General features: G+C 42.2%; 2 protein-coding genes across 5 annotated transcripts; both read right to left on the bottom strand.

Moving 5' to 3' along the window:
- Positions 1–3581: 3581 nt before the first annotated feature.
- Positions 3582–8970, bottom strand: rnf181 (ring finger protein 181). 4 transcript variants are annotated; one of them, XM_071352624.1, is made up of 6 exons: positions 8807–8970; positions 8382–8482; positions 7533–7666; positions 7195–7310; positions 4321–4395; positions 3582–4087 (listed from the first exon to the last, which is right to left on the bottom strand). In XM_071352624.1, the coding sequence occupies exons 2-6, from the start codon at positions 8465–8467 to the stop codon at positions 4028–4030; spliced, it is 471 nt and encodes a 156-aa protein (XP_071208725.1). In that variant the 5' UTR covers positions 8468–8482; positions 8807–8970; the 3' UTR covers positions 3582–4027. The 4 variants fall into 4 exon arrangements, with proteins under 4 accessions (XP_071208725.1, XP_071208727.1, XP_071208726.1 ...); XM_071352626.1 differs by having other exon boundaries at positions 8802–8945; XM_071352625.1 differs by having other exon boundaries at positions 8382–8497; positions 8807–8895.
- Positions 8971–10660: 1690 nt separating this feature from the next.
- On the bottom strand, positions 10661–17311 carry LOC139545163 (vesicle-associated membrane protein 5-like). Its single transcript, XM_071352621.1, has 3 exons — positions 17022–17311; positions 14505–14648; positions 10661–11885 (listed from the first exon to the last, which is right to left on the bottom strand). Exons 1-3 carry the CDS (start codon positions 17022–17024, stop codon positions 11694–11696), a joined length of 339 nt encoding a protein of 112 aa, XP_071208722.1. The 5' UTR covers positions 17025–17311; the 3' UTR covers positions 10661–11693.
- Positions 17312–25501: the final 8190 nt, after the last annotated feature.

The following is a 25501-nucleotide window of genomic DNA, read 5'->3' as shown; positions in this document are numbered from 1 at the left end:
TTTTGCTTTGTCATTATGGGGTATTGTGTTTAAATTGATGAGTGGAAAAAAACAATTTCATCCAATTTAGAATAAGGCTGTATCAAAATGTGGAAAAAGTCTAGGGTTCTGAATACTTCCCGAATGCACTGTACATCCCTATTAGTGAGTTTCTCCTTTACCAAGATAATCCATCCACCTGACAGGTGTGGCATATCAAGAAGCTGATTAAACAGCATGATAATTACACAGGTGCACTTTAATGCTGGGGACGATAAAAGGCCACTCTAAAATGTGCAGTTCTGTCACACAATATAGTTCTACAGATGTCTCAAGTTTTGAGGGAGTGTGCAATTGGCATGCTGACTGCAGGAATGTCCACCAGAGCTGTTGCCAGAGAATGTAATGTTCATTTCTTTACCATAAGCCTGCTTCAACATTGTTTTAGAGGATTTAGCAGTACGTCCAACCGGCGTCACAACCGCAGACCACATGTAACCACGGCAGCCCAGGACCTCCACATCCGGCTTCTTCACCTGCGGGATCGCCTGAGACCAGCCACCCAGGAAAGCTGATGAAACTGGGTTTGCACAACAGAAGAACTTCTGCACAAACTGCCAGAAACAGTCTCAGGGAAGCTCATCTGTGTGCTCGTCGTCCTCACCAGTGTCTTGATCTGACTGCAGTTCGGCATTGTAACCGACTTGTGGGCAAATGCTCATCCTTGATGGCCACAGCCATGCTGGAGAAGTGTGTTTTAACGAATGAATCCCGGTTTCAACTGTACCGGGCAGATGGCGGACAGCATGTATTTGGGCGAGCTGCTTGCTGATGTCAACTTTGTGAACAGAGAGCCCCGTGGTGGTGGGGTTATGGTATGGACAGGCATAAGCTACGGACAATGAACACAATTGCATTTTGTTGATGGCAATTTGAATGCAGAGATACTGTGATGAAATCCTGAGGCCCATTGTCATGCCATTCATCCGCTGCCATTACCTCATATTTCAGCTGAATAATGCACAGCCCCAAGTCTCAACGATCTCTACACAGTTCCTGTAAGCTGAAAATGTCCCAGTTCTTCCATGGCCTGCATACTCACCAGACATGTCACCCATTGAGCATGTTTGGGATGCTCTGGATCGACGTGTACGCAGCGTCTTCCAGTTCCCGCCAATATCCAGCAACTTCGCACAGCCATTGAAGGAGTGGGACAACATTCCACAGGCCACAATCAACAGCCTGATCAACTCTATGCAAAGGAGACGTGTCGTGCTGCATGAGGCAAATAGTGGTTACACCAGATACTGACTGGTTTTCTGATCCACCCCACTATTTTCTTTTTAAGGGATCTGACCAACAGATGCCCGTCTGTTTTCCAATCATGTGAAATCCATAGATTAGGGCCTAATTTATTTATTTCAAATGACTGATGTCCTTATATAAACTGTAACTCAGTAAAATCTTTGAAAATGTTGCATGCTGTGTTTAAATTTTTGTTCAGTGTATTATCACAGGTAGAGTGTGTACTGAGTGCTGTTCCTTAAGCTTTCTTCAATACCCTATACCAGGGTAGGGTGTTAAAGGCCCAATGCAGCCATTTTTATATCAATATAACAATTAAGTACCGTACTGTAATAGAGGTTACATTAAAATCGACCAAAATCGTTTTTTTAGCAAACAACTATTTCTCAAGCAAGACATTTGCTAGGACTGTCTGGAAGTGGTCTGAGTGGGGAGGGGAAAACTGAAAACCAGCAGTTATTCAAACTGAGGTTTGGAACTCTTTGTTATTGGTCTATTATCCAATTTACCGCATGGTGATGTCACCATGGAAAACCAGAACTCCTGCTGATTAGAAAGTCCTGTGTAGATTGTATTTTTAACCAGCATCTATAACCAGCAACTATAACCAATAACACTGATTAAAAAGAAATATACAGTGGGCCAAAAAAGTTTTTAGTCAGCCACCAATTGTGCAAGTTCTCCCACTTAAAAAGATGAGAGAGGCCTGTAATTTTCATAATAGGTACACTTCAACTATGACAGACAAAATGAGAAAAAAATATCCAGAAAATCACATTGTAGGATTTTTTATGAATTTATTTGCAAATTATGGTGGAAAATAAGTATTTGGTCACCTACAAACAAGCAAGATTTCTGGCTCTCACAGACCTGTAACTTCTTCTTTAAGAGGCTCCTCTGTCCTCCACTCGTTACCTGTATTAATGGCACCTGTTTGAACTTGTTATCAGTATAAAAGACACCTGTCCACAACCTCAAACAGTCACACTCCAAACTCCACTATGGCCAAGACCAAAGAGCTGTCAAAGGACACCAGAAACAAAATTGTAGACCTGCACCAGGCTGGGAAGACTGAATCTGCAATAGGTAAGCAGCTTGGTTTGAAGAAATCAACTGTGGGAGCAATTATTAGGAAATGGAAGACATATAAGACCACTGATAATCCCCCTCAAATTGGGGCTCCACGCAAGATCTCACCCCGTGGGGTCAAAATGATCACAAGAACGGTGAGCAAAAATCCCAGAACCACACGGGGGGACCTAGTGAATAACCTGCAGAGAGCTGGGACCAAAGTAACAAAGCCTACCATCAGTAACACACTACGCCGCCAGGGACTCAAATCCTGCAGTGCCAGACGTGTCCCCCTGCTTAAGCCAGTACATGTCCAGACCCTTCTGAAGTTTGCTAGAGAGCAATTGGATGATCCAGAAGAAGATTGGGAGAATGTCATATGGTCAGATGAAACCAAAATATAACTTTTTGGTAAAAACTCAACTCGTCGTGTTTGGAGGACAAAGAATGCTAAGTTGCATCCAAAGAACACCATACCTACTGTGAAGCATGGGGGTGGAAACATCATGCTTTGGGGCTGTTTTTCTGCAAAGGGACCAGGACGACTGATCCGTGTAAAGGAAAGAATGAATGGGGCCATGTATCGTGAGATTTTGAGTGAAAACCTCCTTCCATCAGCAAGGGCATTTAAGATGAAACGTGGCTGGGTCTTTCAGCATGACAATGATCCCAAACACACCGCCCGGGCAACGAAGGAGTGGCTTCGTAAGAAGCATTTCAAGGTCCTGGAGTGGCCTAGCCAGTCTCCAGATCTCAACCCCATAGAACATTTTTGGAGGTAGTTGAAAGTCCGTGTTGCCCAGCAACAGCCCCAAAACATCACTGCTCTAGAGGAGATATGCATGGAGGAATGGGCCAAAATACCAGCAACAGTGTGTGAAAACCTTGTGAAGACTTACAGAAAACGTTTGACCTCTGTCATTGCCAACAAAGGGTATATAACAAAGTATTGAGATAAGTATTTGGTCAATAACAAAAGTTTATTTTCCACCATAATTTGCAAATAAATTAATAAAAAATCCTACAATGTGATTTTCTGGATTTTCTTCCCTCATTTTGTCTGTCATAGTTGAAGTGTACCAATGATGAAAATTGCAGGCCTCTCTCATCTTTTTAAGTGGGAGAACTTGCACAATTGGTGGCTGACTAAATACTTTTTTGCCCCACTGTATACAAATATTTTGTGTGTTTCATCAGCTGTTGTACAAAATGATACAAAACATAGGTAAACAGAATTTTGACTGCACTGGGCCTTTAATGACGATGCCAAAGCAATCAACACTATAAACAGATTGAATTTAAAGTCTGATAAATATGGTGCGGCCAGCAAAACATATGCCATGAAAAGCCATTTAATCATCTGTTTTGGTAAATGTATTGCATCTTGGCGAAAAGGAAGAAATGCTATGATGTGTTAAGGCAGTGAATGTAGAGTTCAAACAGACTCAACTGTCTCAGTATTCCTTTCATTGTATAATGATCATCCATAATTTCAATCTGTATCACAAAATGGGTCTTTGTACAATTGACTGTATTTAAAACTGACATATTTACAGTACATACGATAAAACATAATAGCTACATAATATTTGCAGCTTTTGTCAATTCTTAATTCTATTGCGACCCAACGCTAGAAAGGTGAAATCAGCAATAAGCAGTGTGCTCTGAGCCGTTATGTGTACATGGCTCCATGCAGATCTTCCAGTCTGTGTTCCCTCTGTTTTCTCCTGTCCTGTAACAGACAGAAATGCTCCATTTAGTAATGGGTTGACGCTGACCATTGCTGTGTCCCAAATGGCACCCTATTCCCTATCCAGTTCACTACTTATTTTGACCACGGCCCATAGACCACTACAGTTAATAGGGTGCCATTTGGGACGCATACCAAGTTTCAACTCTAAAAGGGAAAAGCACTTTGAATTCGATTTCCCAGGATAATGACTGATACCCTAGTTCCACACCCACCTTGTCCTTCTTGAACTCTTCATACTCTGGATTGTCGGTTGGTAGCTCGAGACGGCATAGCGGGCAAGAATTTGTCTGTGATGATAGACAGCAAGAGTTATAGGGATTCTTCAAGGGTTATAGCCTAGTGGTTAAGAGCGTTGGGCCAGTAATCGAAAGGTAACTGGTTCGAATCCCCAAGCTGACTAGGTGAAAAATCTGTTGAAGTGCCCTTGAGCAAGGCACTTAACCCCAATTGCTCCTGTAAGTCGCTCTGGATAAGAGCGTCTGCTAAATGACAAAAATGTAAATGACAAAAATGTAAACTTCAGACGAGTCCCAAGACGCTTATGGGGATCATAGATCAAAACGGAGAACACCCTGTCTTTGTGAGAGTCTCATCTTTCCATAGATGGGTCATAATAGTTTGCCTAACCGTTCCAACGCTACACACGATTTTGTGAGACCGATTTACCGTTCGGATGCTACAGACAATTTTGTGAGAAGACCGATTATACATTGAGTGTAGAAAACATTATGAACTCTTTCCATGACAGATTATCCAGGTGAAAGCTATGATCCCTTATTTATGTCACTTGTTAACCCCATAAGACCCACGCCCTCCGGAAATCTAAATAAGCATAATGAAACAATCCCCATAAAAATCTGCCAGTTTAAGCTAGAGATATGTTTTTTTGCATTGGATGCATCTCAGTCCACCACATCCGCCAGAGTCGCACTTCCACATCTGCAGTGAAAGTTGACAGAGATAAAGCGGTGTTTGTCAGACCATGAGACTTCCCGAAAATCGGTCTTCTCACAAAATTGTCTGTAGCATCCGAACGGTAAATCGGTCTCACAAAATCGTGTGTAGCGTCAGAACGGTTAGGCAAACTATTATGACCCATCTATGGAAAGATGAGACTCTCACAAAGACAGGGTGTTCTCCGTTTTGATCTATGATCCCCATAAGCGTCTTGGGACTCGTCTGAAGTTGGTACAGCCGATCTGCCAACTTCTGCCTGTAGCGTCCTAACAGTTTACACACTAATATGACCCCTCTGTGGAAAGGTGAGACTCGCACGAACATGTCGGTTGTTTTGTGCTAGGATGCCCTCACAAGACTTGTCTGACGGTCCCCCGGTACCAGTTGAAAAAATGTATGGAAGTACACTATACGATGCAATCGGAATGTATTCAGACCCCTTCCCCTTTTCCACATTTTGTTACGTTACAGCCTTAATCTAAAACGAAATTTTTGCTAATTCATTTAAAAAAGAACACTGATATGACATACATAAGTATTCAGACCCTTCGCTACGAGACTCAAAATTGAGCTCAGGTGCATCCTGTTTCCATTTCCTATAATTTGATTGGAGTACAACTGTGGTAAATTCAATTGATTGGATATGATTTGGAAAGGCACACCTGTCTATATAAGGTCCCACAGTTGACAGTGCATGTCAGAGCAAAAACCAAGCCATGAGGTCGAAGAAATTGTCTGTAGAGCTCTGAGACAGGATTGTGTCACGGCACAGATCTGGGGAAGGGTACCAAAACATTTCTGAAGAATTGAAGGTCCCTAAGAACACAGTGGCCTCCATCATTCTTAAATGGAAGAAAATTGGAACCACCAAGACTCTTCCTAAAGCTGTCCACCTGGCCAAACTGAGCAATCGGGGGAGAAGGGTCTAGGTCAGGGAGGTGACCAAGAAACCGATGGTCACTCTGACAGAGCTCCAGAGTTCCTCTGTGGAGAAGGGAGAACCTTCCAGAAGGACAACCATCTCTGCAGCACTCCACCAATCAGGCCTTTATGGTAGAGTGGCCAGACAGAAGCCACTCCTCAGTAAAAGGCACATGACAGCCCGCTTGGTGTTTGCCAAAAAGGCACCTAAAGACTCTCAGACCATGAGAAACAAGATTCTTTGGTCTGATGAAACCAAGATTGAACTCTTTGGCCTGAATTCCAAGCACCACATCTGGAAGAAACTTGGCACCATCCCTGCGGTGAAGCATGGTGGTGGTGGCAGCATCATGCTGTGGGGACGTTTTTCAGCGGCAGGGACTGGGACTCAAATGGATCGAGGGAAAGATGAACGGAGCAAAGTACAGAGAGATTATTGATTAAAACCTGCTCCAGAGTACTCAGGACCTCAGACTGGGGCAAAGGTTCACCTTCCAATAGGACAATGACCATAAGCACACAGCCAAGACAACACAGGAGTGGCTTCGGGACAAGTCTCAAAGTACTTGAGTGGCCCAGCGAGAGCCCGGACTTGAACCAGATCAAACATCCCTAGAGAGACCTGAAAATAGCTGTGCAGCAACGCTCCCCATCCAACCTGACAGAGCTTGAGAGGATCTGCAGAGAAGAATGGAAGAAACTCCCCAAACACAGGTGTGCCTAGGTTGTAGCGTCATACTCAAGAAGATTCAAGGCTGTAGTCACTGCCAAATGTGCTCAACTAAGTACTGATTAAAGGGTCTGAATACTTATGTAAATGGGATATCTGTAAAAAACAAATTATATATATATAAATGTCATTATGGGGTATTGTGTGTAGATTGATGAGGGGAAAAAAGGATTTCATACATTTTAGATTAAGGCTGTAACGTAACAAAATGTGGAAAAAGTCAAGGGGTCTGAATACTTTCCGAATGCACTGTATATATGTAGACTGTTTTAGTGACAAAAATAAGGGGTTAAATACATATAAGAAAGATCAGGGAACATGATTATTTCTATCTTTCAGATATAGGACAGACACTTCAGAAAGTAATTACACTTCAGGTAATTAGTACATTCATTTGTACATACCATCAAACCTATATGTGAAAAATGTATCCGTGTGTGTGTGTGTGTGTGTGACGATCCAGTGGACAGGCCCTCACCTTCCCTAACCAGGGCAGGATACAACCAGAGTGAAAGAGGTGTTTGCAGGGCATCTCCCTCACCGTCTCCTGCTCCTCAAACTCCAGCAGACACACAGGACACTTCAGCCCTTTGTCTAGATGAGGGGGGAGAGAGCAAGTTCCATCACACAGTCTGAAACATCCACAGACAACTGACTACACTTGCAGACTATAGAGGTAGTCGTGCATGCAATTATAATGAATTAAAATTGGGTACCACGTGAGACAGCATAGTATTTTGATAGTAGCCTATAATTCCCAAATGTTTTTCACAGGTAATTAGCTAGAGGGTAGCTTATTCGTGCAGCAGGACTCACCTGCTTGCTCTGGGGATATGACAACCACAGGTAAGGTTTGGACAGCTGTTTTAGCAGCTGGGGGAGGAAGACGCTGGTCCCAGTCCGATAGGTCAAACGCTCCTGAGTCAATGTCGAGGCCCTGCATCAAAGACCTACACAGAGGTCAACAGGCAATGTAACAGTAGGTGGTGGTAAGGCACCATAACGTTGGATGCCAACTGCCGATAAACCCCACCGAAGAAAAAGAACAGGCAATGTCAGCACAGATAGATCAATGAGATAGATATTTCACCGGATGTATAAATGTGAAGCATCCGCTTGGCGTTTCCACTCATTACCAAATATTGTAGTGAGAAGAAGCCCAATGCCCGGCAGAATATGGAAAAAGATAGATTTTAGCCGACATTCTGCAAATTTTCTCATCGATGAAAAAATGTATCTCAATAAAGTTCTGTTCCCTAAACTAAAATCTGTTATGAACAGAGTGGATTATGTTTTGTAGACTTTACCCTTTGCAAAAGTTGTAAAAAACTGCGTTGTTTAGAAGGAGTGCAAAGGCGAATTGAGTTACATCACACGAAAACTTCACAGAAGAGGTGTTCCCTAACCGAACTAAAACGCGCCAATAGGATCTCGCTAGCTCGTGCTTGGCTCTGCCCATATTGCTTGTTCTGTACACTATGACTAATTTGTTCCCATTGGAAACGACAGGCTGTGGTCTATCTTGATTTAGTTATAAAACATCTTCGATGTCAGTCTCTCAGTGGCAGACAGTTAATGTAGGATATTGGATACAAAATACAGAATGGATTGTGTTGCATCACTTGGGTTGCTAGCTAGTTAGTTTGGTAGCTCTTTGAACCTCACCTGGCCAGTTCTAGTAGTGCATTCTGACGGTACTGTTCTTCGGGATTCGTTGGTTCACAGTCATGCTCATCAAAATAAGAAGCCATCTTCAGATTACCAATCTGTGGAACGTCAAACTGTTTTCCTTAGCCACATTAGCTAACCATGAAGCTAATTTAATTTGACTCTTTTTGAATTTACTAAAAATAGATTGAGCAAAATGACACTCAAAGCCCAAGCTACCTTCCGATCTCGAGTTGATTCAATAACATTAGCAAGCTAGCTAGCTACACAGTAGGCTAATCCATTTAGCTAACCCCTATACTGCTCAACCACTCTCATTGAGCTGTTTTAGCCAAATTGTCGAATACACAGAAATGTCCGTGAATACACTGTGCTATACTGCGACATCAAATTAAAGTCACACAAAAGTTGACTTACATTACCTGTGTGTTTTGTCATAACCTGAAATGTGCAGCAACTAGCCAGCTAGCTACACCACACTGTCTACCGGGTATGACAATGCACCATCACGTGACTTTTTCCGTCCTATCACACATGTGTGGGTGGGGTTCAGGATCTCTCTTTCTTTCGATTCAATTCAAAGGGCTTTATTGGCATGGGAGACATATGTTTACATTGTCAAAGCAAGTCAAATATATAATAAATAAAAGTGAAATAAAACAATACAAAATGAACAGTAAACATTACATACACAAAAGTTCCAAAGGAATAGAGACATATCTAATATCATATTATGGCTATGTACATTTTAACGACGTGCAAATAGTTACAGTACAAAAGGGAAAATACATGAACATAAATATGGGTTGTATTTACAATGGTGTTTGTGCTTCACCGGTTGCCTTTTTCTTGTGGAAACAGGTCACAAATCGTGCTGCTGTGATGGCATACTGTGGTATTTCACACAGTAGATATGGGAGTTTATCAAAATTGGATTGTTTTCTAATTCTTTGTGGGTCTGTGTAATCTGAGGGAAATATGTGTCTCTAAAATGGTAATATATTTGGCACGAGGTTATGAAGTGCCGCTCAGTTTCCACCTAATTTTGTTGCACACAGCTTGTCTTCTCTTGAGAGCCAGGTCTTCCTACGGCGGCCTCGCTCAATAGCAAGGCCATGCTCACTGAGTCTGTACATAGTCAAAGCTTTTCTTAATTTTGGGTCAGTCACAGTGGACAGGTATTCTGCCACTGTGTACTTTCTGTTTAGGGCCAAATAGCATTCTGGTTTGATCTTTTCTTTTGTTAATTGTTCCTAATGTGTCAAGTAATTATATTTTTGTTTTCTCATGATTTTGTTGGGTCTAGTTGTGTTGCTGTCCTGGGATTATGTGGGGTCTGTTTGTGTTTGTGAACAGAGCCCTAGGACCAGATAATTTAAGGGACTATTCTCTAGGTTCATCTCTCTGTTGGTGAGGGCTTTGATAATTAGCGGGTATCGGCCTAATTCTGCATGCATTATTTGGTGTTTTACGTTCTACATGGAGGATGTTTTTGCAGAATTCTGCATGCAGAGTCCCTTCTTGCCTTGTCTCATATCGTTCACAGCTTTGTGGACGTTACCTGTGGTGCTGATGTTTATGTGGCCGATGTGAAATGGCTAGCTAGTTAGCGGTGGTGCACGCTAATAGTGTCAATCGGTGACGTCACTTGCTCTGAGACCTTGAAGTAGTGGTTCCCCTTGCTCTGCAAGAGCCGCGGCTTTTGGGAAGCGATGGGTAACGATGCTTCGTGGGTGACTGTTGTTGATGTGTGCAGAGGGTCCCCGGGTCGGGGCGAGGGGACGGAATAAAGTTAAAACTAAAGTTAAAACACATTGATGCTGTTGACCCGGATCACTGGTTGCTGCTGAAAAGGAGGAGGTCAAAAGGGGAGTGAGTGTGGCCGATGTGAAATGGCTAGCTAGTTAGCGGTGGTGAGCGCTAATAGTGTTTCAATCGGTGATGTCACTCGCTCTGAGACCTAGAAGTAGGCTTTTGTGGCGCGATGGGTAACGATGCTTCATGAGTGACGGTGGTTGATGTGTGCAGAGGGTCCCTGGTTCGAGCCCAGGTTGGGGCGAGGAGAGGGACGGAAGCTATACTGTTACATTTAGACTGAGGTATGAATAGTTTTTGTGTGTCTAGTTGGAATTTGTAGTCCTGGTAACTGGACCTTTTTCGGAATCTTTGTCTCTCTCTCAAATAAAAAGTAACTTTATGGTGTACAAATGTAAATTGTACACACAACAACTGTCAGTTGTACACACAATTCAAAATAAAGATTCTCTGCAGATATATCTGGTCAATTCCTTTTATTTTACAATGCACTACAGTTTTACATATATATTTCAAATACTAGTAAGTCAAGAGTAAACAACAAAGGGGCAAGGGAAGTCTGTAACAAATATAAAATACAAAAAACAGATATTGGACAACTGAAGATATGTGATTTCTTAGCACTGTTTTTTTTAATACTGTACACATTGATTACCTGTAAGACAATGAATGAAAAATGAAATATAAATATTCACACTGCATTGCCCAAATTGGCCTCAAACATAACCGCGTTTTATGTACATATCAAAATTAAGTTCATTTTCATATATTTCTTTTGACCGTAAAAACGAATAATGAAATTATGAGAAGAAATTACTCATAACATTTCATGAGAAATATAATTATGTGATGTCCCCTTACAGCTTAAATGGAATACTTTGAAACGGTCACACAATTCATCCAATGGGGATTTTTTACACTCCAAAGGCACAATATGATTAATTTGAATTGACAAAACATTCACCTATACCAAATCTCATGGTGAGGCTGAAGCATTTCTGAGTATGAATGTGAAACCAGTGAGCCTGACCAACTAGGGCCAGTTGAAGATGATACCGAATGGGGAAGCAGCTGAGCTGGTGATGGTACCATTTCATTCAACGATCTACACACAGATCACAGAGCCTGAAATGCCTCTAAAAACAAACAATATCACAGATTGCATAGTTCAGAAAAGTCAACCCACAAAACCTAGTTTGAGCTCAGGTGGAAAACCTACAGCCTGAGTGCCAGTCTGTTTGTGCCATCATCATGCCAACTTCTTGTCACTCATTATCATGCCAAATGTTTGGCTTGACAATGACAGCAATGTATTTGACAAAAGCACAAACAGATCTGGGACCAGGCTAGAAAACCTCACTCTTTATCTACCTCCACTATTTCTGTCTTGACTGACTCCTTATTTCCTCTGAGGTCTCGCCTGCCCCTGTGTCCATCTCCATCCTCCATCTTCATTTCTTCCATGTCCTTTGCTCTGACAGACAGTCTTGGATCCTAAGGTCCTGAGGTGGGTTGCCCTGCAGCAGGTTGCTCTCCGTCGTCAGGTCCAGATGCTGACCATACAATAATCCCAATGATGATGGCTGCCATGACGACCCCTACGCCAGTCAGCAACACTTTCATCTTCATGTGTTTCCACCACTTCTGCTGTTTCACTTTCCGAGCAGACTTTGAGAAAGCTTTACTCTGAAAACACATCATCATAAGATGTTAAAAGTTAGTCCGATGTTCATGCCAAGACCCTATGATTCTATATCTGTCTGAATATGGAGGGGGGGGGGGGGTATTCTATATATCTGCAATTGAGGCTGCACTGCATTGTATATATTTTAAACTCCAAAAAGAAACCATTATGTCATGAAACCCACCATTTCCTGACAATTCGGTAGACAGAAGTCTTTAGTTACAGTGCACACTACTTTCTCAATGTTTTTTCCAAAGAATATAGACTGGTGTTTGTTTTCTTGGCACTGCTGTTTTGTTTATCCCAGTGACCCAGTCAGCCGACCAGCAAGTCCTCAAAGAACTATTCTGCGTCCCACATGGCACCCTATTCCCTATATAGTGCACTACTTTTGACCAGAGCCTCGTCAAAAGTAGTACACTATATAGGGAATATGGTGTAATTTGGGGCACAAGCCACAGTCAGCCGCTCAGTGTGTTCTCAGAGAACTACAGCGCATTCGGGAAGGATTCAGACCCCTTGACTTTTCCACATTTTGTTACGTTACAGCCTTATTCTAAAATGTATTAAATTGTTTTTTCCCTCATCAATCTACACACAACACCCCATAATGACAATGCAAAAACACATTTTTTGATTTTTTTTTACAAATGTATAAAATAAAACAAACTGAAATAGACATTTGCATAAGTAATCAAACCCTTTACTTAGTACTTTGTTGAAGCACCTTTGGCAGCGATTAAAGCTTTGAGTCTTCTTGGGTATTACACTACAAGCTGCAGATTCTCTCAAGCTCTGTCAGGTTGAATGGGGAGTGTCGCTGCATAGCTATCTACAGGTCTCTCCAGAGATGTTCGATCGAGTTCAAGGTCGGGCTCTGTCTGGGCCACTCAAGGACATTCAGAGACTTGTCCCGAAGCCACTCCTGCGTTGTCTTGGCTGTGTGCTTAGGGTTATTGTCCTGTTGGAAGGCGAACCTTCGCCCTAGTCTGAGGTCTTGAGAGGTCTGGAGCAGGTTTTCATCAAGGATCTCTCTGTACGTTGCTCCGTTCATCATTCCCTTGATCCTGACTAGTCTCCTAGTCCCTGCTGCTGAAAAACGTCCCCACAGCATGATGCTGCTATCACCATGCTTCACCGTAGGGATGGTGCCAGGTTTCCTCCAGACGTGACGCTTGGCATTCAGGCCAAAGAGTTCAAACTTGGTTCGTCAGACCAGAGAATCTTGTTTTCATGGTCTGAGAGTCCTTTATGTTCCTTTTTGCAAACTGCAAGCGGGCTGTCATGTGCATTTTACTGAGGTGTGGCTTCTGTCTGGCCACTCTACCATAAAGGCCTGACTGGTAAAGTGCTGCAGAGATGGTTTTCCTTCTGGAAGGTTCTCCCATCACCACAGAGAAACTCTGGAGCTCTGTCAGAGTGACCATCGGGTTCTTGGTCATCTCCCTGAACAAGGCCCTTCTTGCCCAATTGAGTTTGGCCGGGCGGTCAGCTCTAGAAAGAGTCTTGGTGGTTCCAAACTTCTTCCATTGAAAAATGGAGGGCACTGTGTTCTTGGGGACCTTCAATGTTGAAGAAATTTTTTGATACCCTTCCCCAGATCTGTGCCTCGACACAAACCTGTCTCGGAGCTCTACGGACAATTGCTTCGACGTCATGGCTTGGTTTTTGCTCTGAGATGCACTGTCAACTGTGGGACATAATATAGACATGTGTGTGCCTTTCCAAATAATGTCCAATTAATTTAATTTACCACAGGTGGACTCCAATCAAGTTGTAGAAACATCTCAAGGATGATCAATGGAAACAGGATGCACCTGAGCTCAATTTCAAATCCCATAGCAAAGGGTACTTATGAATACTTATGTAAATAAGGTATTTCTAAAAGCCTGTTTTTGCTTTGTCATTATGAGGTATTGTGCGTAGATTGATGAGATTAAAAAATATATATATATTTTAGAATAAGGCTGTAACATAACATATGGGAACGCTGCGACCTGGTTGGTTGACCCCAGGGTTGACCAGGACGGACATGCGCCCTGTGGCACGTCCTGGACACCCCTCTCTTAATACAGAGGGAGACCAGTGGGTTTCATTAATATTACAACAATAGGAAATACCTTTCTAAAAATATCACTGCAAACCACAATCAGGATGTAAATTGTCCATTATTTTTCGCCTCCAACTCCACCTAACGTGTATTTATAGACAGCAATATGATATTTCCTGGCTATTCCATGGACTCGTATGGAACCATGGAACATTGGAAAACTACCATGAGACACACCAAAGGAGAATTCCAAAGGAGAAACTTTTTGTGCTATTGTGTCTCTCTGAAACGCACCTAAAGTTTAATCAGTATTATAGCATTGCAATCATCAAAGTACGGCCTTCAAAGTCAGTATCTTCAAATTATGTTTGTGTTTTGTATTAAGTCATGATTTGGTTCCATGAAGACGTCTCTTATTACGCCTCTTAATTTAGGGTACGTCCCAAATGGCACCTTATTCCCGATATAGTGCACTTCTTTTGACCAGATCCCTATAGGCCCTGTTCAAAGGTAGTAGACTATCGAGGAATACGGTGCCATTTGGGGAGCACCCATAAAGTACAACAATCACCTTCTCCAGAAGTTCGTCTGCCCTGTTATCAAGATCTCCCAGCTTGCCTGACCTCTCGGCAGCCTTGTTGAGGTTATCTAGCATGATCACCTTCACCTCCTCCACCTCATCCTGGGCCTGCTGCAGGCGGTTCTTCCCATTCTCCTGAACACACAACAAACAAGTTGATGTTAATGGAAGATACATCCTGGTAAGGCCACAGGACTTAGTTGGAACCACTTCTGATTTTGTGCATATTTGATGTATGGTTTATTTGAATAGGGGCAGGTACGGACACAATAATTGACACAATGAATAGCTCACATACATTTTTTCAACATCTGTCCCCGTCTTTGTGTTACCATGTTAAAGGTGATATTTTATGTATTTTATGTTGTGTAACCTATGCAGTGGTTAACAACAGTGCATTGTTCACATTAACATTAATTATTAGTCATAATGGCTGAGAGATTAAGCTTCCATAGGGGGAAAACAGGACAGAACAGGAAGATGACGGCCAACAACTGAACTGGGGCAGGTGAGCCTGGACATCTGGATGACTTGGAGGGTTCTGTTTACTGTAAGCTCTGACTATCTGGAGGAACATGGCAATTTATATGTTTAAATTAATGATTAGAATATTCCACCCTGAAACCATATAATTGTATGAAATTGATTAGAATCATAAAATTATATTCTGATGATGTGTGTATGTGCGTATGATATCTACTGTTTGTGTGGAAGTATGTGCACTGCTATAAAATGGATGTCTTTGTATTGTGGACTTCAGAACGTTCTCTGAATAAACGGTACTATCTTTTTTCATAAGCTGAGTCTTTGACTAATTATTATTAAACCCGTGGTCTTACAGATCTAGGGGATTGGTCAGAGTTATTGATTGATTGTTATTATCATTGGAATTGAAAATTCTTGTGACAGTTTACTGTAAGCTCTGACTATCTGGAGGAACATGGCGGCACGCTACAGCTTTACAAACAAATAACCACTTTAGCCTGGGGCAACAAATGTTGGGCAACCCACTGTGACAATGACACTCTTGCATTCCACCAAAATCTACTATAGCAGCCACATCCTAACTGTGAGATATGCACGCTTCACTTAACTTTCAGGTAAATACATTGATTGATATCAATGGAAGGCTTGAACGGAAACTCACAAATCTCAAGATAGGATTCAGGCCTACATGTACTGTAGGTGAATAAGAAGGCCTACTTAAAACATGATATTTAGGCAGTATAATAATAGACTGAACATAACATAATTTATATCCTGACGGGACTATCCCTGACCTTTTACCCTCTGTGCCGGACAGGGAAGTGAGTGTTTCAGGAGTCAAGGATGCTGACTGCGCTGACACTTACAGGAAACCAAGAGAGCAAACAAAACAAGTACAATCTCAGTAACTCTGGTGATTCCATATCTCACCGTCAATAACACCCTTTTAGACTCACAGAACCGGAATGAGATATGGACAGGTTAGAACACTAGTTCAGTGCCCTCGTAGTGACAAGTTAGGACTAGCTGTTATACATTACCGGTCAATACATCATGAGTTATACAAGCTTTAATGAAAGGTGGATTTCTTTCCCATTTCTATTTACTATTACAGCTGTCATATGGTGAATAGGCTACTGGATTGCTTAAGTTAAATTGGATTGACACATACATTTTGAGGAAATGCGTTTCACTGTTTAAGTTCGGCCCCCACCAATGAAGTTTTCATAGCTGAGGAATAGTCTGTGTTTAAAATCAACCGGCGACAGAATCTTAACACAGGAACTGCTGCCTTTTCCAGTTCTCCTCCTTGCTTCCTTCCTCCCTTCACTCCCTTCCTCACTCACTCCAGCCTCAACAGAGTACCTGGCATTTAGCTAGGAAACCCCCTCTCACAAATCGACAATATGTATTTTTACATGTCTAGTTCAATCAAGCGCACAGGGATAGTCTGCTCATGGACTTTACAGATATTTATAGGATAGACTAACAGACCTGGGTCTATAACTGTTGTCCACAGAATACACATAGCAATTTCATCAACTAGCATAATAAAACATATCTAATCATTTAAGTTTGGTTGATTGAGTGCTACTCTAACTTATTAACCTGACCCTCTAATGACACTCACAAACCATTTTCATAAAAACTCACATGGGTCTGTATAAAATAATCTATTTGCATGAATTTGTTTGAATTTTGTATGATCTCTCATAAATGAAAACCAAAACTAAACTAAAATAAAAAAAGGCAATATTATTACTGTAGCACACGGCCTTTAAATAAGGTGTATTTTACATAAAATCAGTCAAGTTCAATGTGGGAAAACGGTCAAATGTAATTCAACGCAAGGCTGTAGCTTAATGTAGTGACAGTGACAACAACAAAAAACGCTTCTGAGCCTACAGGTACCGTGTGTACAATAGAAGTGCAGAAACTAATTTATGAAAACATAAACATATTAATACACTCATTTTTATTCTTTAATTTGCTGAAAATAAAAAAAAATATATATAAACTTACCATTGTTCTCCCGTCACTATCTCTATTCCTGTCCAAAGCTGTCACCGAACCCAATGCATTGAGAGGAGCGTCTTGGCATAAACCTTTGTGTCAGAACAAACGTTGCGTTTATCCAAGGTGGCTTTCAGATATCGCAAAGTTGATTTTCACCGTATCTCATTTGTAATTGATTACAGTTAGTTTCTATCTTTCTTTTAGTCAATATTCTTTATTTTTCCTGGTCTGGTCTACAGTCTGCTGGTCGGGTCGGGTGACACTTTCCCACACTACCCCTATCTGGAAGTCAACAGAACAGACCCTTTGACGTCATGGCCTTACGTCACTGTATTGGAGTGATGGTTGTTTGATGATGGATCAGACTTCCTAGGTGAAACGGAAAAACGTACACCTCGCCTATACCATTTAAACTTCTACTACTCTATTGTAGAGTCTTGTAAATGATATATTCATATTCAGCCATTTACTTTTACTTTTCTTTTCACCCATGCCTACTATGACAGTAGCTAGTCTAATGAGTATATGACCATAGTCAACCTTTTGATTAAGCATCAAACACATAGAAGGGATTGAAAACAAAAAAACACACAATATGAAATTTAACATTTTAGGACAATTTGGCAGCCATTCAACAGGCTGCAAAATTCAAACAATGGGGTCCCAGTCTGTGTTCACTGTCACCAATGGTCATTATATGGCGGCTCTCAGTGGTAGAAAAAGTACTCAATTGTCATACTTGAGTAAAAGTCAAGATACCTTAATAGAAAATGACTCAAGTAAAAGTGAAAGTCACCCAGTAAAATACTACTTGAGTAAAAGTCTAAAAGTATTTGGTTTTTAAATATACTTAAGTATTAAAAGTAAATGGAATTGCTCAAATGTACTAAAGTATCAAAAGTAAAAGTATGAACCATTTCAAAATTCATAATATTAAGCAAACCCGATGACACAATTTTCTTATGTTGTTATTGATGGATATCCAGGGGCACACTCCAACACTCAGACATCTTTTACAAACAAAGCTTTTGTGTTTAGTGAGCACCAGATTAGAGGCAGTAGGGATGACCATGTATGTTCTCTTGATAAGTGTGTGAATTCAACCATTTTCCTGTCAAAATATAACAAGTACTTTTAGGTGTCAGGAAAAATGTAAGGAGTAAAAAGTACATTATTTTCTTTTGGAATGTAGTGAAGTAAAAGTAAAAGTTGGTAAAAATATAAATAGTAAAGTAAAGTACAGATAGCCAAAAAAAACTACTTAAGTAGTACTTTTAAGTATTTTTACTTAAGTACTTTACACCACTGGTGGCTCTGAAAACATGGTGTTATAGGCGACCAACTTCCATCCAAAATTCCTTGTTCTTCTAGTGTCCACCCTGTTCTGTTAATACTATTTTATCATTCTAGCTGAACCCCAAAAGGTCCATGTGTGATTTCCTTACTCTGTTATACTTCAGTTATAATACATAACAAATAACGCTAACCATAAAAGTTATAGTTGATGAAAACCTACATTCCACTTATGACAACTGACATACAGTGACAGAGTCATAATATTAAACTTTCAAACAGGACATATAAGAGAGGAAGGGAGGAGTGGAGTTAGAGATCACTAACCACACTTAAAAAAATAAACATGAAATTGAAAGTGAAGTAATAACAGTGAGAGGAAGTAGAGCTTTTCTCACAGTTAAACAAACAAAAAAATGTATATTCCATTTGCTAGCGACTGCCCAACATTGCAGTAGGGACTTGCAGTCAGAATAATATGATCACTGAGTTGAATGCATATTATTTCATGACTTCAGCATAACAACTATTCCCTTGTCAGGATTGTGAGACATAAAACCAAAACAGGAACACGAATGTGAACGGAAACCACACTTTTTGTCAGCGTGCACTGTACATGAATATGCTTGGTATGTTTGTAATCAAGGTCATGCAAGATGTCTGTTGTCCTCCAATATGACATTAAAGCAACACTAACATTAGGTTTTCATATATTTTGATTAACTGTCCTTTAACTGAAATTAGAATAAAGAAAAAAGAAATAGGTTACCTGGGGAGGCAGGATTTTCTCTGGATCGCCGCCATCTGTCAACATTGACTTAATGGTAAACATGAAAAAGAGCTATAACCCTGGTTGCCTGCCTTGGCTTTATCAGAGCACACAAGAACTATGCCCAGGGTTGGGCCCCTGATTGTGTAGGGGGCATGGACGGACTGGGACCTCAAAGTAACACACTGCTAATTTTTTTCCCCTTGAGGCCACCATTATTAGGCCATTAATGATAATTCTATGCAAAACACCCAATTTAGACTGATCCACTGGGTTAAAGATGTCCCGGCCCATCATAGCACTTACCTAAACTGGCCTATGGCCAGTATGTTTCTGTATGAGGGTAGATGACAGCCACCACGTGAGGCTGTGCCATGTCATGTGGTACTAACCAGACTCTCTCAGGCCCGGTTTACAATGGGTCAATTCTGGGTCTGCTCCACACCAACACAAAGAACATATTTAGCCCAGTCTGGTCTCCCTTTCCATCATTGTGTAATATGGAGAATTTAGGATGATGTTATGCTGTGTTCGAAACAACTGGGAACTCAGAAATTTCATACTTACTACTTCAGTGCATTCAAAACAACTGGGAACTCTGGGAAAAAAACAAGCTCTGACTGGGAAAAATCTATTTGAACTGTCATCCAACTCGGAATTCCAACTCAGGAACTCGGGCCTCTTTTTACAGCTCCGACGTTCCTACCTGAAGATCACGGGTGTCATGACTTGAGTTCAAAGTTGTTTTAAATGCGGCATTAGTCACAGCCACATAACTTCCAAACAGAATCCGGACAGAATGCCTACTTACCATTCCCTATATAGTATAAATGGGCTCTCACTTTCTAACATCAGAATCTGTTGTTTCAGGATCTCATGAGGATTGGTCATGTGTGTAAAATGTCATGTGAGAAGCTCCATGATAATATAATATTTGCACTTTATCAAATCAAATGTCGGAGTGACATAGCCTAAATACAGTAGAATAGAATAAAGTATATACAGTTGAAGTTGGAAGTTTACATACACTTAGGTTGGAGTCATTAAAATTTGTTTTTCAACCACTCCCACAAATTTCTGGTTAACAAACTATAGTTTTGGCAAGTCGATTAGGACATCTACTTTGTGCATGACACAAGTAATTTTTCAGACAATTGTTTGCAGATTATTTCACTTATAATTCACTGTATCACAATTCCAGTGGGTCAGAAGTTTAAATACACGAAGTTGACTGTGCCTTTAAACAGCATAGAAAGTTATGTCATGGCTATAGAAGCTTCTGTTAGGCTAATTGGCATAATTTGAGTCAATTGGAGGTGTACCTGTGGATGTATTTTAAGGCCAAACTCATTGCCTCTTCGCTTGACATCATGGGAAAATCAAAAGAAATCAGCTAAGACCTCCAGAAGTCTGGTTCATCCTTGGGAGCAATTTCCAAACGCCTGAAGGTACCACGTTCATCTGTACAAACATTAGTACGCAAGTATAAACACCATGGGACCACGCAGCCGTCATACCGCTCAGGAAGGAGACGCGCTCTGTCTCCTAGAGATGAACATACTTTGGTGCGAGAAGTGCAAATCAATCCCAGAACAACAGCAAAGGACCTTGTGAAGATGCTGAAGGAAACAGGTACAAAAGTATCTATGTCCACAGTAAAACGAGGCCTATATCGACATAACCTGAAATGCCGCTCAGCAAGGAAGAAGCCACTGCTCCAAAACCGCAATAAAAAGCCAGACTACGGTTTGCAACTGCGCATGCGGACAAAGGTCGTACTTTTTGGAGAAATGTCCTCTAGTCTGATGAAACAAAAATAGAACTGTTTGGCCATAATGACCATTGTTATGTTTGGAGGAAAATGGGCATGCTTGCAAGCCGAAGAACACCATCCCAACCGTGAAGCACGGGGGTGGCAGCATCATGTTGTGGGGGTGCTTCGCTGCAGGAGGGACTGGTTCACTTCACAAAATAGATGGCATCATGAGGCAGGAAAATTATGTTGATATATTGAAGCAACATCCCAAGACATCAGTCAGGAAGTTAAAACTTGGTCGCAAATGGGTCTTCCAAATGGACAATGACCCCAAGCATACTTCCAAAGTTGTGGCGAAATGGCTTAAGGACAACAAAGTCAAGGTATTGGAGTGGCCATCACAAAGCCCTGATCTCAATCCTATAGAAAATTTGTGGGCAGAACTGAAAAAGCGTGTGCGAGCAAGGAGGCCTACAAACCTGACTCAGTTACACCAGCTCTGTCAGGAGGAATGGGCCAAAATTCACCCAACTTATTGTGGGAAGCTTGTGGAAGGCTACCCGAAACGTTTGACCCAAGTTCAACAATTTAAAGGCAATGCTACCAAATACTAATTGAGTATATATAAACTTCTGACCCACTGGGAATGTGATGAAAGAAATAAAAGCTGAAAGAAATCATTCTCTCTACTATTATTCTGACATTTCACATTCTTAAAATAAAGTAGTGATCTTAACTGACCTAAGACAGGGAATTTTTACTATGATTAAATGTCAGGAATTGTGAAAAACTGAGTTTAAATGTATTTGGCTAAGGTGTATGTAAACTTCCGACTTCAACTGTACATATGAAATGAGTAAAGCTAAAATATGTAAACATAATTAAAGTGACTAGTGTTCCATTATGAAAGTGGCCAGTGGGCAGCAGCCTCTAAGGTGCAGGGTGATGTAACCGGGTGGAAGCCGCCTAATGATGGATATTTAACAGTCGGATGGCCTTGAGATAGAAGCTGTTTTTCAGTCTCTCGGTCCCAGCTTTGATGCACCTGTAAGGACCTCGCCTTCTGGTTGATAGCGGGGTGAACAGGCAGTGGCTCGGGTGGTTGTTGCCCTTGATGATCTTTTTGGCCTTCCTGTAACATCGGGTGCTGTGGGTGTCCTGGAGGGCAGGTAGTTTGCCCCCGGTGATGTGTTGCGCAGACCTCACCACCCTCTAGAGAGCCCTGTGGTTACGGGTGGTGCAGTTGCTGTACCAGGCGGTGATACAGCCCGACAGGATGCTCTTAATTGCGCATCTGTAAAAAAAATTGTGGGGGGTTTCTTCAGGCTCCTTAGGTTGAAGAGGCGCTGATGCGTCTTCTTTACCACACTGTCTGTGTGGGTGTACCATTTCAGATCGTCAGTGATGTGTATGCCGAGGAACTTGAAAATGTCCACATACTCCACCGCGGTCCCATCGATGTGGATAGAGGCGTGCTCCCTCTGCTGTTTCCTGAAGTCCACGATCCATTCCTTTTGTTTTGTCGACATTGAGTGAGTTATTTTCGTGGCACCACACTCCCAGGGCCTTCACCTCCTCTCTGTAGGCTGTCTCGTCATTGTTGGTAATCAGGCCTACTACTGTTGTGTTGTAGACTTGATGATTGAGTTGGAGGTGTGCGTGGCCACGCAGTCATGGGTAAACAGGGAGTACAGGAGGGGGCTGAGCATGCACACTTGTGGGGCCCGTGTGTTGATGATCAGCGAAGTGGCGGTGTTGTTTCCTACCTTCATCACCTGGGAGCGGCCCGTCAGGAAATCCAAGACCCAGCTGCACAGGGCGGGGTTCAGACCCAGGGCCCCGAGCTTAATAATGAGCTTGGAGGGTACTAAACTCAGCAAAAAAATAAATGTCCCTTTTTCAGGACCCTGTCTTTCAAAGATAATTTGTAAAAATCCAATTAACTTCACTGTTTAAACACTGTTTCCCATGCTTGTTCAATGAACCATAAACAATTAATGAACATGCACCTGTGGAACGGTCATTAAGACACTAACAGCTTGCAGACGGCAGGCAATTAAGGTCACAGTTATGAAAACTTAGGACACTAAAGAGGCCTTTCTACTGACTCTGAAAAACACCAAAAGAAAGAGGCCCAGGGTCCCTGCTCATCTGTGTGAACGTGCCTTAGGCATGCTGCAAGGAGGCATGAGGACTGCAGATGTGGCCAGGGCAATAAATTGCAATGTCCGTACTGTGAGACGCCTAAGACAGCGTTACAGGGAGACAGGACAGACAGCTGATCATCCTCACAGTGGCAGACCACGTGTAACAACACCTGCACAGGATCGGTACATCCGAACATCACACCTGCGGGACAGGTACAGGATGGCAACAGCAACTGCGCGAGTTACACCAGGAACGCACAATCCCTCCATCAGTGTTCAGACTGTCCGCAATAGGCTGAGAGAGGCTGGACTGAGGCTTGTAGGCCTGTTGAAAGGCAGGTCCTCACCAGATATCACCGGCAACACCGTCACCTATGGGCACAAACCAACCGTTGCTGGACCAGACAGGACTGGCAAAAAGTGCTCTTCACTGACGAGTTGCGGTTTTGTCTCACCAGGGGTGATGGTTGGATTCACGTTTATCGTCGAAGGAATGAGCGTTACACCGAAGCCTGTACTCTGGAACGGGATCGATTGGAGGTGGAGGGTCTGTCATGGTCTGGGGCGGTGTGTCACAGCATCATCGGACTGAGCTTGTTTTCATTGCAGGCAATCTCAACACTTTGCGTTACAGGAAAGACATCCTCCTCCCTCATGTGGTACCCTTCCTGCAGGCTCATCCTGACATGACCCTCCAGCATGACAATGCCACCAGCCATACTGCTCGTTCTGTGCGTCACATCCTGCAAGACAGGAATATCAGTGTTCTACCATGGCCAGCGAAGAGTCCGTCTCTCAATCCCATTGAGCACTTCTGGGACCTGTTGGATCGGCGGGTGAGGGCTAGGGCCATTCCCCCCAGAAATATCTGGGAACTTGCAGGTGCCTTGGTGGAAGAGTGGGGTAACATCTCACAGCAAGAACTGGGAAATCTGGTGCAGTCCATGAGGAGGAGATGCACTGCAGTACTTAATGCTGCTGGTGGCCACACCAGATACTGACTGTTACTTTTGATTTTGACCCCCCCTTTGTTCAGGGACACATTATTCCATTTCTGTTAGTCACATGTCTGTGGAACTTGTTCAGTTTATGTCTCAGTTGTTGAATCTTGTTATGTTCATACAAATATTTACACAAGTTTGACGAATATAAACGCGAGAGGACGTTTATGATGTTGAATTCTGAGCTATAATCAATTAACAGCATTCTTACATAGGTATTACTCTTGTCCAGATGGGAGAGGGCAATGGGCAGTGCAATGGCGATTGCATAGTCTGTGGATCTATTGGGGCAGTAAGCAATTTGAAGTGGATCTAGGGTGTAAGGTAGAGGTGATATGATCCTTAGCTAGCCTCTCAAAGCACTTCATGATGATAGAAGTGAGTGCTACGGGGCGAGTCATTTAGTTCCGTTACCTTTGCTTTCTTGGGTACAAGAACAATGGTGGACATTTTGAAGCCAATGAGGATAGCAGACTGGGATAGAGAGAGATTGAATATGTCCATAAACACTCCAGCCAGCTGGTCTGCGCACGATCTGAGGACGTGGCTAGGGATGCCGCCTGGGCTGGCAGCCTGCGAGGGTTAACACGCTTAAATGTCTTACTCATGTCGGCCACGGAGAAGGAGAGCCCACAGTCCTTGGTAGCGGGCCGCGTTGGTGGCACGGTGTTATCCTCAAAGCGGGCGAAGAAGGTGTTTAGCTTGTCCGGAAGCAAGACTTCATGTGTCTGCGACATGGCTGGTTTTCCCTCTGTAATCCGTGATTGTTTGTAGACCCTGCCACATACGTCTCATGTCTGAGCCGTTGAATTGCGACTCTACTTTGTCTCTATACTGACGTGCCTGTTTAATTGCCTTACTTAGGGAATAACTACACTGTTTGTGTTCTGCCATATTCCCAGTCACCTTGCCATGGTTAAATGCATTGGTTCATGCTTTCAGTTTTGCGCAAATGCTGCCATCTATCCATGGTTTCTGGTTAGGGTAGGTTTTAATGCTCACAGTGGGTACAACATATCCTATACACTTCCTGAAAAACTCAGTCACCGTATCCGTCAATGTTATTCTTAGAGGCTACCCGGAACATATCTGTGCTTTGTTAAAAACCCTCAAATTCATTGTTGGAGAGAAACAAGAGTAGAGAGGATGTCAAATTTGAGTCAGTGCTATTGTGAAAAATAATGTCATCAGATTTCCAACTGCTGTGATCCATCATACAGTACAACACTTGAGACATTGTGATTAAAGATGACATTGTAGATCACATCCAAGCAACCTCATCCCTCTTCCTGTCTGAGATCTGTGCTGTGAGATATCACACATTGATGGAGATTTGGAGAGGTCTATGCATGGTGAGTAAAAATCCTAAAAGTAAGGACCCACTGGAAAATCAAATTTACAGTCCAAGAAAATACTATTAATGATTCCACCAAAGATATTAAATATTAGTTTAAAAACTCTTGTAACACTGACTGTTGTGGTAATGGCTCAACTATTATGTTCTGTCAATTCACAAAGAA

The sequence above is a fragment of the Salvelinus alpinus genome, chromosome 19 (genome assembly GCF_045679555.1).
Source record: "Salvelinus alpinus chromosome 19, SLU_Salpinus.1, whole genome shotgun sequence".
Taxonomy (NCBI): Eukaryota; Metazoa; Chordata; class Actinopteri; order Salmoniformes; family Salmonidae; genus Salvelinus; species Salvelinus alpinus.
Note: the sequence above shows the minus strand (reverse complement) of the source record. Positions and strands in the feature narration are given on the sequence as shown.